The sequence below is a fragment of the Toxotes jaculatrix genome, chromosome 19 (assembly GCF_017976425.1).
Source record: "Toxotes jaculatrix isolate fToxJac2 chromosome 19, fToxJac2.pri, whole genome shotgun sequence".
Taxonomy (NCBI): domain Eukaryota; kingdom Metazoa; phylum Chordata; class Actinopteri; family Toxotidae; genus Toxotes; species Toxotes jaculatrix.
The window spans coordinates 15,435,945-15,452,361 of record NC_054412.1 but is presented as its reverse complement, the minus strand read 5'-3'; the positions used below and the strand labels follow the sequence as shown (position 1 = coordinate 15,452,361).

The following is a 16,417-nucleotide window of genomic DNA, read 5'->3' as shown; positions in this document are numbered from 1 at the left end:
ATTAAACGCCTGTTCTGAAACTAAAAATTAACGGAACACCAGTTTAAAATTCTGCTCAACTTTTGTCGCCTTTCATTAAATGTTAAAATAAATAAAAGCTAATTGACAAAAACATTATTAAAAGTATGTTAAGTTCTTTTGGTTTATGCATACGCTGAAATTCTATAAAGGCCAGACATAGATCGTTAACATTGTGCGATAACCGAATCTGTCTTTTGATTATCTACATTTTTAATTGTCTCCATAGGCCTGCACATCAAAGAGCAAACATTTTAGTTCTAAAAGTTTAAAGTCTATTTCTGCCATGATTAGTCGTGTGAATATAAGCTCATAATGAGTCGAAAACAAACTCTATTTCAAACAAAGCGTAAACTCTTTTATTCTCGCGGAGTTATAAGGGAATGTGGCGTTTTTAAATGCCGAGGCGAAGTGAAACACAAGGCTTTTGATCTGATAACCCGCACGGATATGGGCACGGACCTTCCGCTTGACGTCCAATCATACACACTGAATTTATGCCAATAACCGATGGCGACGTGTTGTTTATTTAACCAGCAAACCACGAGAGGCCTTGGGCTTCACACAGTGATTTTAGCAGAGGAAACATCACTGAAGCACCAAGGAACCTTAAAAAAAAAAAAAAAATTAAAAGGTTAAAAAAAAGTGAAATTCTGATGTGAACAACAGAGGTTGCTAAGTGACAAATCAGCAGGTTAACCAAGGCACTGATTGTTCCATTAAAGGTGCAAAGTGCTGCATTTTCATGTTGCACGCACACACACACACACACGGCCACGCTGACTTGTTTATTTATAGCCAGCCCCCCACCCCCAATATGTTACAGCCACCACACCGACACGCATTCCCCGCGTGACCACACGGTCATTTACGCGGCCTTGAAAGTGCGGAAGATTATTTCCAAACGTGCACGGAGAGAGAATCCAACTCGTCTCTCAGTTCACTTCAGCTGGTTGTATTTTAAATCACTTCCATGTCTTAATCATGACTAACGCCCATAGTTTATTTTATTGACTCAAGCAGAAATTGGAATATGGTTGATATACTTACACACACAGTCTATATCACTTATATTTGCACACCAAAATAATACACAAAAGCAATGTAGGCCTATGATAATAATTTATTGTCATTAAATTGACATATAATGTATTTACATAGACTGCGTTTATATTTATTAGGCTATTTAAACATTTGCTTCATCCTATATGCGGTTATAATTAACAACTGTAAGTTCCCTTAGCCTACAGATTTATTTTAGTGAAAATGCAACTTCTCATGGTACTTTATCTTTTTTTTTTTGCAGTATATTTGTGTTCCAGTGAAAGGACTGGATTTTTATTTTTATTTTTTTTATTATTTTTTTTTTTTTTTTGAGCACTTAAGTCAAAGTTGTCGTTACCAATACTGTCGCTACACTGATGTCAAACTACACAATGTTTTCTTTTCTTTTTTTCTTGGTTTTATTTTTAATTATTATGTTGACATTATAACAGCTTGTCATAATGTCATGAAGCAGAGCTTTTGTTGCGTGCGAATGCCTCTGCTGTTTGAAACAGTAGGGTTGCTCAGTGACACGGGAATGGGAGATGTTGGATGACAGCGTTTGCAGAATGAATAATACATATTGCCTTTCAAAGACTTATTTGAAATATTAGATTTCTTTTAGGATCTGTTGAGTACACAAAAAGAAAAAAAAATACACAAAAAAACTGAACATATATTTCCTTTGTGTACGGCTCGATGAGCATAGGTGTACCAGCAGAATACCCATATTTATTTTGCCCACACACAGTTGTAAAATGATTTACCTATCACGTGCACAAATACATTTTACGGCAATTCTCATGTGAAGCACGAGCATGTTGTATGAAACGCTTATGGTCTAGAGGAGGGCCATAAGTGGCCACCATGCAGGAGGTACTAATGGCCAGATATGCAAAGCATGTCGGGCCGGTGTGTGAAAATGCGCGCAATGCCACAGAGAGATGCTCCTCGCGCTCCTTCGCCTGAAGACATGATTCATTCGCCAGCTCTACTTTTACCACATAAGGCGGCACGAGCGGCCCCCTTAGCAGGCGGGACCAGGGAAAAGTTCCGGGGGGTTGTGACTACTCGTGATTGGCTGCTCTGTGCTGTGACTGACAGGTCCCGTTCTCCGGCTCTCCTCTAAGCTCCGGTTGTTGACACTCTGCAAAAGTCCGCACGGCTCTCACGGATAGCGGAGACCTTATCACAGCTCCTCCAGGTTCCCTCTGCAGCCCGGCGGGAGGACGGAGAAACCGTCCCACTGTGAAAGCGCTGCACTGTCACCGCGGATTCTCTTATTTTGACACTGCCTGTGTTTTGAACTTTTCTTGCTCCCTGCAAGCTCGTGACGCCGTCTCCTTCCTCTCGTTCCTCTGTCCCGAGACCGAGAGAAATGGCAGAGAAGCGGCGGTCCCCGTGCGCCCTGAGCGTCAAGGCTCATGCATTCTCGGTGGAAGCGCTGATAGGAGCGGAGAAAAGACGCAGGACAGCCGGGGAAGATGCTGTGTCCCCCGGCTACGAGGACGGAATTGATGTCTCTGATATAACCGGGAGCCCGGGGCCGCGACCAGACAGAGCGTGCACCAGCGACCGAGGCAGCGAGGCAGAATGTGCGAGTGACGGATCCCGTAAGTAAATGACAATCATAAATAAAGACAATAATAATAACAACAACAATAATATTAATGATAACAATAATGACTAAATTACCTGCCTAAAATAGCTCCTTGAAATATCGTTACCAAATTAGTAGTACCCACTAAAAAGGTTAAATAAATCTTAAATAATACCAATGTTAGATTAAACCATATACTCTCTCACTGAAGGCTTTATTTTTTTCAAAGCTTTATACTGCATAATGCGAATTATTTAATCTTTCAACCATAGGCCTTGCACATTTATTATCCTATTACTATATTTTAAGGGGAAGGAATAAACATGCTCCTAGCCACTGACTGACATTTCTTTCACAACAAGAAGCAGCACACTTCTTTGCATCAGAATTAGTTTTGCTTTCCTCTGTTTATTACCAAGGAAACTTAAGTAATCAGGCGCAAAAGATGTAGATTATGAAGCAAAACAATGATAGGCCACTGTCAGAGCTACACAGTGGAAATGTGATATCATATCACGGCTCTGGTCTTGTAAATATGAGTGGTGTGAGTGTGACTAATGTGAGACGCTTTATGAGTTGTGTTGCAATCATAAACACGCCAATTAGCAGCGTATAAAGGCAGGGAAACTGCCACGGTAAGGATGCTAAGAGGTCTGCAGAAAGCATAAACCGGCTGGCCCTGACAAATTACGATTTAAATCTGCTGCAAGTTTAAAATGCCCTTGGCTGAGGATTTGTCTTTGTGTTCAGTTTGGCTTGTTAGGCCCATGTCTAATGTGCATAAATTTCCACCACTTGGCGAGGCCTGTGTTGAATAGCACAAATAACAACAGCGGTGAGACACATAAACACTACTAGGGTGTCCTCAAAACGTAATCTCTATATCAAAACACATTTAAACCCAAGCACTCCATAATGAAAATCACTATACTGTTTCTACTGCGACTTTAAATTGTGTTCAGTAATTAGTTTGTAGTAAAGCTACTATTTCCAATGCAGGATCATAATATACGACGGAGAGTAATACATGCAGAGTGACCTTAGTTTAAAGACTCATATATTACTATAATATTACTATAATATTCCTACAGATTCCGAGCTTTCAGTGCAGCAGTATTCACTCTGAACATAATCACAGGGCTACTTAAAAGCATTTTACCTTCTTGAAATAATAGCTATAAAATAGCTTGTGTAGTGTGGAGTAAAACTGGGGACATTTTTGTAGGCTGCTGAAAATTGTCAAAGAACGGCTGCAGTAATGCACTTAATAATGAGTCGTATTCATGTAAGCTATATGTGAAATGATGGTGTGTAAAACTAGTTTTACACTGTATAGCCTTTGTCAGCGTCATGCCAGGACGTTATTCCTGCCATAATGCTTATGTTCCTCTGTATTCAAAATGGGTTTTCTTTCCCCATGAGTCACCGGACAAATTGTCTTGCATAGTAACACCTTGTAAATGAATGGATGGGTATGTTATTTTGTCAAACGTGTGAATCTCGGCTCTTTCCGGTGCAGCGGAGAGCGAGGAGGCGCTGCTGGAGAGCCCGCAGCCCGCAGCTCTGTTCACGGCGCCGGTAACCGGCACCGGAGAGGAGGCCCGCGTGGACCTGCAGGGATCAGACCTGTGGAAACGGTTCCACGAGATTGGAACGGAAATGATTATCACCAAGGCTGGACGGTAAGGCCGAGTTCATATTGGGATGGGTAGCCTGATGTTCGGGTTACTGAAGCTCAGACATAAACTTTGCGAAAGAAATAATTATATTACAGCCTACATCATACTGGAATATGGAAAATGAAAACATGTCTACAATAAAAACAGGCATATAATATTACATTTAAAAGATTAAACAATAAGATAAGAGTCATATATAAGGCAAAGATATAACATCTCTGACTAAGATAACAGCCTAAACAGCATTTTCTTTTATATTTTTTCGAAAACTATTATTATTAAAAGAATAATTATCATTATTATTATCACTATTAAAGTGTAAAATAAAAATGCCTGTGTGTTGTAAAACTGCAGACCGTAGTTTAGTTCAAATCTCCAATACTGATGATTTATTTGGTTTCCCTGTCAGGCGGATGTTCCCCGCTATGCGTGTGAAGATCACGGGCTTGGACCCACACCAGCAGTATTACATTGCCATGGATATAATCCCCGTGGACAACAAACGATATAGGTAAGACGCACAAAGTGCGCACGCGCGCACACACGCACGCACACTCACACCGCGCACTGCATGCCAATGCTAAAAAGAGGCGACAGAAACAAAGCGATCCTTTAAGGAATTTGAAATTGACATTAGACCAAATAAACTAAAAAAAACTCGTGATGGGAATATCGAAGGGACACCGGAGCTGCATGTAAATATCCTCAAACGCTTTTCTATCAGCGGCCTATAGCCTCACACGCATGTCCTATAGAAACGGGAATGTTGCAGTAATTTTCGTCTTAATTTAGACTCCATATACACTGTTCCTGAGACGACCCAAGATTTTTCAATTGTGCAACCCCAGCTCTTTCTCCACAAATGGCGCCTGGCACCGGTGTTTTGTCACGGCGGTTTTGCCGTCCCTTTTGGAAGAGGCCTTTTGGATGCCTAACCTCTCCACCCTGGAAGGTCAAACCAACAAATGTCGTTATAATGCAGAACAAAACAGCGTGTTATTGCAACGGCGTCAGCGCAGCCAAGTCTTTGCATGCTACACAGTGCAGGTCTATCATTTCAGACTTTCAAAAACCCGTTTATATGTGAACACGTTTTTAGCGGCGCGGTGGGGGGATGAGTGATATCGTAGAGAACACGTTATTCTGTCACTCAGACAAGGTATTGCATGTGATGTGCACGACAGCGCGGCATGCAGGAAGCAGAGTCTGCAGGTTTTTATCCAAACCAAACGTTTACCAGCAGGTGATGAACACACCTTCAGCCAGATGAGGAACTAATTAGATTTTGCGTTTGTAGTTGAAGGTCATTAAACCTGCAGCCTGCGCTGTAGCCTGCGTTTTTAAATTATGACATATTTAATTGCACAATCTGAGTTATTAATCACAACTTTGATTAATTATTTAAAGCAGATTCCCGTGACTGATGCTCAGTTCAGCCTGTCTCCGGTTTTTTTTAAAGCCCCCATGTCGATTAATTGTGATTACTGCTGATCTTTAAAGACAAAATCACCAAAGCTATTTTTTCCTGCCATGTCTCGTCTTTGTGAAAGGTGAAATGAGCCTGTATGGGCCTATAGTAGAAACTAAATACAAACTCGGCCTGTTGCTCATTTACCTCTCCGTGTGTGTGATCTATGAAGGTACGTGTACCACAGCTCCAAGTGGATGGTAGCGGGGAATGCTGACTCCCCTGTGCCGCCCAGAGTGTACATCCACCCGGACTCCCCGGCCTCAGGAGAGACGTGGATGCGTCAGGTCGTCAGCTTCGACAAACTTAAACTGACCAACAACGAGCTTGATGACCAGGGACACGTAAGTGCCACAACGAAAACCGTACAGATCATTTCTATATTATTATATGTTTGTAATACTCATAGGTATATTTGCCTTATTGTAGCCTCTTTATTGTTCTTTCATCTCCATTATAATAATTTCATATTTATATTTTTTTGGTGTGATAATTCTGTTAACATTGTTGTAAACATTATCATTAAAAATCAAAATTTTCGAGACAATAAAAGCCTGTAACTGTATTTTTGTGCTGAATTTTCTTAGTAACTACAAAAGTATAATATTTAAATAAATAAATAAAAGTCTAAAGTCTCTGATATAACTCATGGTTCATGCTGTTTTATTTGTGTGTGCAGGTGCATGTATCTATACACCTCTGCACACCCATGTGTGTATGTTCATTATCCAACAGTCATGTTGTATAACTGCGAATAACCTGAAATTGCTGTCACTGTAATTTAAAACTAGAGTCATGTTTCCCTCCCTGTTCAGATTATTCTGCACTCCATGCACAAGTACCAGCCACGGGTCCATGTAATTCGTAAAGAGTGTGGAGAGGAGCTGTCCCCAGTGAGAGCCATCCCAGCTGGGGAAGGCACTCGCACTTTCTCCTTCCCTGAAACTGTGTTCACCACCGTCACAGCGTATCAGAATCAACAGGTAGAACAGCTGACCTCCATACAACTGCATTTCCCCTTAAAACCAACACCACTGGGTCAACCAAATACATCGACTGCCCTGGCCTGTTTGTGGTTACTCACTAGCGATGACTGATAAAGGTTTAAAATACACTTCTGCGGGTCACACTGGTGTGTTTTCTTCATCTATTAATTTCTGCCAGATCGAGACTATAAGATACAAGAAAAAAAAAGTAGATTTGGAAACAATTTTAATTTCTGCATGATTTATGGCTTTCACCTTGGCCTGGTCTGCATTTTAAGAACAGATTCTTCTTTGAGCGTGGGTCCATGTGCTTGTCTATGAGTGTGTGTGTTGCAAAACACAGAGAGAAAGAGAGAGAGAGAAAGGTCCTGCAGTTTTCCTAGAGAGTATTCAACCAGTTCTCCAGATTGTTATGATGGTGCTATGCATTTAGGTAGATTTTTTTTAAAAAGTATTTTAAATTGCCACATTGCTTGAGTGTCTCATATTTTCTGGATTTTCCCCACCAAGTTTCAAAGCCAGTGTCTTCAGCGAGGGGAAGCTGCCCGTTTTTATGGATTTTTGCACTGGACCAGTCAGTGTGAGCTTTGAAGTAGGATGTTAGCTGGGATTGGCTGGCCCACAGTGCATGATGGCTGAAGTCAGAACATGGTGGCAATGTCTATAAAAGTCCCTTTTTGGATGTGGGTCACAGAGCTGGGTCTTAAACACCACCCACAGCCCGGGCAGCCCCAGAGACATTAACCAACATGTATACACACACACACTTGCACCAATTCACTCGGGCACATGCAAACTACTGGTACAACTGATAGCTAACTATGCACATGAATGTATTTATTTATAGAGCTGACTAAAAGATTACAGAGAAAGAATATTACTTTGGCTGGAAAAAAAATCTTCCCTTATGCATATGTTATCGTGGACTTTGTACTAACTAAATTTTTTGGAAATAATTAGAGTCTTATTTTGACTTTCAGATTACAAGACTGAAAATTGACAGGAACCCATTTGCCAAAGGCTTCAGAGACTCTGGCAGAAACCGGTGAGTTCATTTCAACCACAGAGATTTTCACATTATCTAGTGCATTAGGGGTAATGTGGGATGCATGACTGCATTATATTCTGGCTTGGTTGTGGTTTTTGTCACGGCTATTTCAGTGTGATTTTATGGGGAGCAAAGCTATGTATTTATTTATTTAATATCTAATGGAAAATGTGCAACAGCCTCCCATTAAATCTGTCCTAAATGGCAGAAAAGAAATTGACTAAACTGAACAGACGTGGCACATATTATTACAGTTCCATCATATTAATCGGTGATGCATTTTCATTTAAATGTGCTAACTTTAAAGGCACATTAATTCCTACAGTCGCACAGTTACAGGCACAGGCTCTGAGAGGGAAAAATCTAACCTCAGCTGCAAACCTAAATGGAGCGTCAAGATTCCAGCCAGCTTCGGGAACATAAACATCAACAGCAAAATAATAAAAGTCAAGAGTGTCCTGAAGAAAATCTGTATAAACACATTTCTAAACATATATAAACACAGCATTAAAACAACACAGCAGTAAAACTCCGACAGTCTCCAAACAGCCACTCCCCTGAGGCCTCATAGAAATCATTAGAGAGGAGGGGAGAGAGCAGGAGAAATGCGAGGAGAGGGAACGTGTGAGACAGAAAATGTGAGAGGGAGGAAGGTAAAGAACGGCAAACTGGATAACCGAGGGACCCTGACAGCTGACCCAATAAAAGTTAAACTCAGGAAGGCCAAAAAAAAAAGCCTCCCCTTAAATATTACAGGAAGAGTTAAGCAGTTTGCTAAATAAACTTCTGCTCTGATAGGCTGCTTTGGTGCACACAGAGCCGCTCCGGGCAGCTTGTCTAAATTATCACAGTGGCTACAACCCTGCGGGGGGGAGGACTTTTATCCTCACGCTAACGAGGGGTAACAGAGCACTTGCATTACCCCGCCACAGCCACCCTCTGCCCCACCTAGAGGAGGAGGGAGACGCAGATCTGGGGGGGAAGGGGAGTCCCACCTCATAAATCCTTGCTGCGGCTTCCTGCTCCTTCGTCCTGATTCGCCCGTAAAAGCCGTGTGAAAGCAATTACCTCAGAGCACCCGGCTGGCAGCAGCCAATCGCAACACAGCGTTTATGTCCCTCATTACCTGCAATCTCTATGGAGACGGCGAGTGAGGCCCCACGGGCGACTAAGATGGCCGCCAGGTGGTTAGCGTAATGTACGATCCAGTGAGGCATGCTGGGAGAGAGCGGCTGCAGCTGCATCAATGACTACAGAAAGTGCGAGACTAGGAAGTTCTGCTCCAAATGATTTTGTGGTGATTTGTCCGTCGCATTGATGTATGTGTGTTAACTTGTGCGTTTGTGTGTCTTCTACAGGATGGGTCTGGAGGCTTTGGTTGAGTCTTATGCATTCTGGCGTCCATCTCTGCGCACGCTCACGTTTGAAGACATCCCTGGCATGGCCAAGCAAGGTAGAGTTAACTAAGAAGTTCTGGATACTGAGAATAACTCAGGTCCTCCAACCTAACCTGCTGAACTGGCAATCCCGATTTACACAGTGACACTGCTTGTCAGTGCCTTCCAAAACATACATGGCAATTCCAAAAAAATGTTTTTTAAAATTATCATAAAAATGATTTATTGTTTGTCACTATGGTTCAGGTGTGGTTAGGTTTAGGCACACAAAGTGCTTGGTAAAGGGAAAGATCACGGTTATGGTTACAAGAAACAAAGGATGACTGTTGGCAGCAAGTGTTATGCAAAAGGTGGTTTCCCTTAGGAAAAAATTACTTACTTAAATTTGTACGCCCAGCTGTCTAACCCTAACCTTCTACCAAAGAAGTTTTGCTAAACTGTCAAAATACTTCCTTTACTTAGCTCTTGAGAGACAACATGTCATTTTCCCAGTCACAAGAGGTCCTTACTGGAGTATTTGAACCAATGACCAACACTGACATTTAAGTGTTTTCTGTTTCGGTTTCTCTGTCTCTGTCTCTGTAGGAGTCCCAGGAGCTCATGGAGGGGTCGGCTCATCATCTCACCTGCTCTCCACATCCCCATGCTCCTCACCTTTCCAAGTATGCCCTCTCAGCCCGCCTGATTACACCTGCAGTCGACCTACGCACCCCCTCCATCGTTACAGCAACGCCCCAGAGCCCTTCCCCCCTCCCAGGGGTCCAGCAGCGTATGAAGGCGAAGGATTCTGTTCTCTGCCTCTCCCTGCTTCTCAACTTGGCTATCTATCCAACCCCACCTCGCAGGCATACGCCGGTCTTCGCCTCCACACACCACCCTACAGCCTGTACGGTTACACATTCCCTCCCTCACCACGCCTCGCTGCCAGCCCTGATAAAATGGCCGCCGCTGCCACTGCCAATCATCAGAGTCCCTTCCTTGGCTCGTCTCCTAGTGGGACTCTAACGGACAGTCTGGGTGTGCTCAGTGGAGGACAGCAGGGCTTCTTGTTTGACTCTCGGACTTTAGGACTGGCGGGTACCCCTTCGGGAGGTGGGGCCTCACAGGTCACTGCCCACATGGGCTGAATTTGATTCTGGACATCTAGGGCTGTCACGAAAACAAAATGACACCCTGGAATGGGTGTAAGTTGCTTTTGGTTCAGTGAGTTCTACAAATTAATCATCCATGTGCTGAACAAGCACTGAGCTGAACTGTGGACAGACAGAGAAGAGTGACAGGCCAAGCCACTGCTTCTGTGAGCTTGTCAAATCTCCTTTAACTGAAGGGAATATTTCTAATCTTTCAAGCGTGTTTTCTATGACATGCATGTGCAGCTGCAGTGGTCACTAAAGGAAAAAAAAAAAAAAAGAAAGTCCTGCGGCTTTGATTAAGGAGTTCGAGCGATGCAACCCAGTGACTGAACTGGAACTGAACACGGATTGGGCAGACACAGGGCTGGCCCAGGCACTCAAAGCAAGCACTTCAACCCCTGGCAGGAGGCCCTGATGCAGTAACTATTATACTCACACAGCATTCTGCATGGCCTCTGTGATCTTGCCAACTTCGAATGGAGTTACTGAACACTACTTTTAAACTTTCTTTTTAAGGGATATATTGACTAAATTCCTTTTGTCAATTAAACTGTTTCTCATTACGTGCCTGCCGGTGTTCTCGATCAAGTCTTTGGATTAGCAAACATGCAGCTAATGTCCACCTAGTAATATGCACTACAGGCAGGGCCTTGTCACCACTCAGACTGAAAAAAACAGACCAAAAAAAAAAAAAGGAAAAAAGAAAAACATTTACACCAGGAGCCTGTCGCATATTAACATGATAACATCATGGCCATAAGAAACCAAGGGAGATATCCCGCTGACATTTATGGACTTGACGAGGTTAAAGCTGTGGGAAGGTGACGAATGACAGACTGATCTACACATTCTACGTCTGGTTTGACAGATGTTTACTTGATGCAGCTGTTTGGATGTCAGGCTGACGAACGTCTTTCCTTGTGTGACACAGATGTAACTGCACATGATGGCTCTGTATATAGCAGGGGATGAGGGAGGGGGGAGGCAGGCGGGAGGAGAGATGTGTATATAAAGGGCTGTGTGACCCTTCGCACTTAAAAACCCCAACGCACCTGCTTCTGCTCTTTAGACTGGGTCAGGTACGCAACAGCCAACCCTGAACTTGACCGAAAAGCTTTTCTTTGCGAACATGCGCTATATCAGCACGCCCTTTGGCCGAGGACATTAACATGTTCTTTGACCTTTTTGAGCCAAAAAATATATCTATTCACAACACAATGTTTATATGTAGCCTAATCAATATCTTACTAATTTAACTGATTTCAGATGGTGTAGCAATGAAATTATGAGTGTGTGTGAGTTTTCTTTACATGCTTTTTTACTAAAGGAATCACATTATATTTCCTTGTGAAAAGAAAAAAAATGTATGCTTATGTATTTGCAGTCATGTATATGTCTTACTGTGAATGTTGCATTTGTGTGTGTGTGTGTGTGTGTGTGTGTGTGTGTGTGTGTGTGTGTGTGATAAAGCACTCAAAGAGGCTTTAGATGCCAGAGAAATGAAAAATACCACAAGAGACAGGGAGAAAGAAAAACTCTCAGGCACACATGCACACACACACACACGCACGCATGCACGCACAAACAAAAAACACATTTCATCATCTTCACTGTGTAATGTCCATGCAAATGAATCTAATACCTACACGTCTGCTGAATTAACTAGTCACATGAGACAGGGTGTGTGGAGAATGTGGATGTGAGTGTGAGGGTGCGGATATATGTGTGAGTGTGCACCTGTGTATGTGTGTGTGTGTTGCAACAGGTGGTTGAGTTGTCAGCGAGTGTGCGACCTCACAGTCTCAAAGTTCATGTAGATCCCTGAGAATTGACCCCCCACCCCTTCCCCAAAGTCATACTACTCTGCTGAAAGCATAAGCCAAGATTTTTCATAAAGCTGTTTGCTGTCACTCAAGCTTTGTAATCTTAACCTATTTTACCACCTGAACAAGCACACAAACCAAAGTCTCCGAGAAACCCAGGCAAAACACAGAGAAACCTCTGGATTAGTCAGACCCATTTCTTCTGTATCTTGTACCCAAATTGAATTTGGAAAACGACACAACACACTACAGCTCTTATAACACTTGGTAGCTAAAGGGGCTTTGTCAGTTGTAAAGCTACAAAAACAAGAATGAAATACAGCAGAAGACAACTGAAACTTTAGCAGCTGCACGAAAATATGAAACTTGGATCCCGCTCCACGCTTCCTTATACCATGACTGTGCAGTAAAATACTTTTCACAAATACAACTGGAACAGACTCCAAACACAGAAAGGAAAGTACAAACAGTTAATCACTTTCCTTGTTCACACTGACTGCACTCTCACGTAGGCCATTTTATATTTAAACACTGAGTAGTAAACTATCTTAAAGACTGATATGTACTGTGTGTATCAACCTACTAGGGCCAATAATTCATTTCAAAAGAGCTCTGAACAAATCACGAAAGCAGTCTTGGGTCCAAGAATCACAGCAGTTAGTTCCCTTAGTTAGTTTAGTACTATCATTACAGAAATAGGCCAGATTCTGGTAGCTAGCTGTCATGATCCAAATATCTGAGGGTACCTAAAAGTATGAAACTGAACCTCCTGAGATGCAAGTCATTTTTTTCTGTGGGCAACGCGTAATTAAAATTCTCACAGTTGCATGACATGAATCACTACAACATGGTAGAGCTGCACTTGCTCTTAAATTTCCCCTCCACTGGAAAGTAGATCTGCTGATCTCGTTCTGCAGCTTCTAACTGATTACTCGCAACCTGATTTTTCACCTTCCCCAAATATTCATCTCAAAGTTTGCTGACTCGCTCCTGCTGTCACCCATTTCCTCCTCAGCTCCTCTGCCCCCCCCCCACCCACCGTCCCACACCCCCTCAGTTGTCTCCTGTCACTCTGAAGGTGAGAGGTGCTAAGGAGAGGAACACATGTGAGGAGGGGAAAGAGGGCGGAAGGAGGGAGGAGGGGGGCGGAGGGAGAGCTTATTTTAGAACCCAGGAATGATTGGCTTGTTATTTCTGAGTGACAGGGGACGGGACCCCTGCCTGGTGCATCCGTACCACACACACAGAAACACACACACACGGCAAATGCGGACAGACACATGCACATTTATACACAACGCTAGCTCAGTCCCTCTCTCCCTGTTGCTTCCTTTAAAAACTTAGCTTTGCTATAGGAGTTCTGACTTGGGCAGGAAAGATAAAATGAGTTTAAAGCTGCAGAACATCTCTGGCACACACACTGATATATTCACACAGACACACTCCTGCATGGTGCCAGTGATCCAGTGATTCTCGGCTGAGGTGGGGATATTAACACTTGTGTACGACCAGGTGCCGACGTGACAGAACTGTCACGCTATCCGCCTGGACGGGGAGGACAGAAGGGGAGGACAGGAGGGGAGGATTGGTGGGGGGGGGGCAGGAGGAGGGAAGGGCAGGCAGCAGAGAGCAGCAGCAGCGTGTGTGCAAGTTTGTTCTCTTTATCAGTGGCTCAGGACATTTCCAGGAAATTCAAATATGAAGAAACTTTAATCAGAAATAAAACATGCACATCTACATAATCTTCCATTAAGGATAACGTCAGGGTTTTTGAACCTGGACCTTATTTTCCCATGTTTCTGGGTGTATATGATTGATAGGGACAAAAATGTTAGGAATCAGTGACGTATTGAGCAAGAACGGTAAACCCAGCAACCAAGTAAACAAACTAACCAATCGAAGCAGCAGTTAACCCGCAACGCCTGTGTTCTGCAAGGTAAAATTACTGATTTTGTCAATGGAGTCTGGTAGTAAACGGCTGTTTTCTGTTTAAACAAAAAGGATCTTTAACTAAAAGCTCCATCTCTGTAGGAGTCCTATCTATAATATTGTCAGACACTTATAATAACAATCTGAGCCTGTCAGTTGGCAAAGACAAGCACTTTGGTGGACATACTTTGATGCGGACAGCTGCCCCATTGTTTAAGTTGCAGCAGCTGTGACACCCAAAATCAGTGGAAAATAAGGCCCAGGTTCAAAATTTCAAAAAATATCCTGAAAGATTAACTTCTAATCCAAACTGGCAATAACAAATGTATTTCAGTTCTATGGGTGATATTTTAAGGAATTCCATCGCAATCTGCTCAATAGATTTGAAATTTATTTACACATAGAAACTCTGGCGTGAAGGTGGTGAAAGAGAAAAGGTCAGTAGGCCACCAGTCAGTTCACCCTCTGGGGACAGGGAAGATTCTCAACACATTTCATGCCAACTCTACAATGACAAGTATATCTCTTGTTTTCAAAATAGTCGATTTTGCCCGAAGGTGACATTAGCAGGAAATCAATACATTAAAGGAGAGATAAAAAAACCCAAAATCAATAATCATCCTCTGGTGAACATGAATATGCCAGTGTACCATTCATGGTCTAGCTTGGGACCAAAGTGGTGGACAGACATCCACACCTACTACCAACACTCTAACGCACCAAAAAACAAAAAAAACCCCACAAAAAACTGACACACATCTGACACATCAGGTGCCATCAGTGCCATGTTCATTTACTACTTTTCAGCAAAAGAAAAAAAAATGGCTGAAATGCACAGTAATACAAAACACTGTTTACTGTATCATCTTTACTTATTACAACTATTATTATCTAAAGTCGACTACTCTGATTTACTGTTAACATTAGCTGCAAATAAATACACACTTAGCGATGCTGCCAAAGCATCTCATCATGACACTGAATATTCCCAAAACTCTGAGGCATCAAATCAAAGCTGACAGATATCAGGCATAATCTTACTATGGCAGCTCAGGAATAGTAATATAGACTGACACTATAAGAGTGACACACAAAAGAGAGAGAGTAAGCAAAAGAGAATATTGTGGTTCTACCGGCTCTTTCAACTTCTAGATTAGAACTGTACAACACTCGCAACTGCACACATATGCACACACACACGTGCATTGCCTGCATGCATTGCTAAAACATGAAGTCTTCCATTTTTCCACTCGTTGCTTGGTGCTGAATATTACAAGCAGAAGCACTTTTGACCTTTCCAGCCGCAGTGTTTACGCAAACAGTTACAGTATGGAACGTGAACTCAACTAACCAACATCAGCTCCAGTGTCCGTGCTCTTTAGCATGATAATAATGCACAAAGGAGACTTTTTGAGTCAGTGGGGATTAAAAAGTAGTGCAGTCATCAGGAATATCTTTTAAGAAATTGGATTAAACAAATGTGTGCTCCATTAAATATGAGCTCTAAGGAACGAAAACATGAGGAATAATGCTGCTAAGTTGGGAAAACTGCTAATTTGCATTGCCTTAAAATGTTTCCTATGTACAGTATGATCGGTCTGTGACATTCTCAAACAGTGAGTCTTGGTGAAAGTGGAATAAGCCTATTTAACATATCTTTCCTCTACACCCGCTCAGGGTTTGCCAGTTCCCTCGGGGAACTGGCAAACCCTGAGCACTCAGCACAGAAGTTAGCATTTGCATAGAGGCCAGTTATGTGGTTTTAGCGTCCTGTGTGATTGAAGTGAGCATTAACATACGGGCCGACGACGTGACCACGTGGTTGAGTGTGCTCAGACGGGAGTTATGGCCCGCTGTACGTGACCAGGCATAAAAACTGGGGAGTACACAGGTGAGGTCATGCTGGGCAGTGAGAAAGTTCCTTGAAGCACTGAATAAGGTTTGGCAAAGAAACCTGCAACCACCAGTAACAAAAAACTGATCAGCAGCATATTAGAATTACAAATGGCGGTTTAGACAAAACGATCTTGAAATAAGGGAAAAGTCTTAAATTTTTTAAAGAAAAAAGGGACTTCCAAAGGTTTCCCAAACAGAAATTTTATAATGAACTTAAGAAGCCTAATTTTTACTGGGGAAAGAGAAGAGGACTAAGTCTTGGGGCAAAGAGGCTCTTCTGCCCCTGCTACTGTTCCAGGAAGTGCACCTGTGCTCTGAGGGGGCTTCTGCTGGTGGGTGTGCTGATGATGTTGCAGGCTCAGCTCAGCTACGCCTGCGTGACCTGTTAATGGCCTA

At 42.7% G+C, this 16,417-nt stretch overlaps 1 protein-coding gene across 1 annotated transcript; it reads left to right on the top strand.

Moving 5' to 3' along the window:
* The first annotated feature begins 2,230 nt into the window (after positions 1 to 2,230).
* On the top strand, positions 2,231 to 11,090 carry tbx18 (T-box transcription factor 18). Its single transcript, XM_041063668.1, has 8 exons — positions 2,231 to 2,675; positions 4,182 to 4,344; positions 4,751 to 4,852; positions 5,982 to 6,153; positions 6,625 to 6,792; positions 7,776 to 7,840; positions 9,202 to 9,296; positions 9,826 to 11,090. Exons 1-8 carry the CDS (start codon positions 2,441 to 2,443, stop codon positions 10,365 to 10,367), a joined length of 1,542 nt encoding a protein of 513 aa, XP_040919602.1. The 5' UTR covers positions 2,231 to 2,440; the 3' UTR covers positions 10,368 to 11,090.
* Positions 11,091 to 16,417: the final 5,327 nt, after the last annotated feature.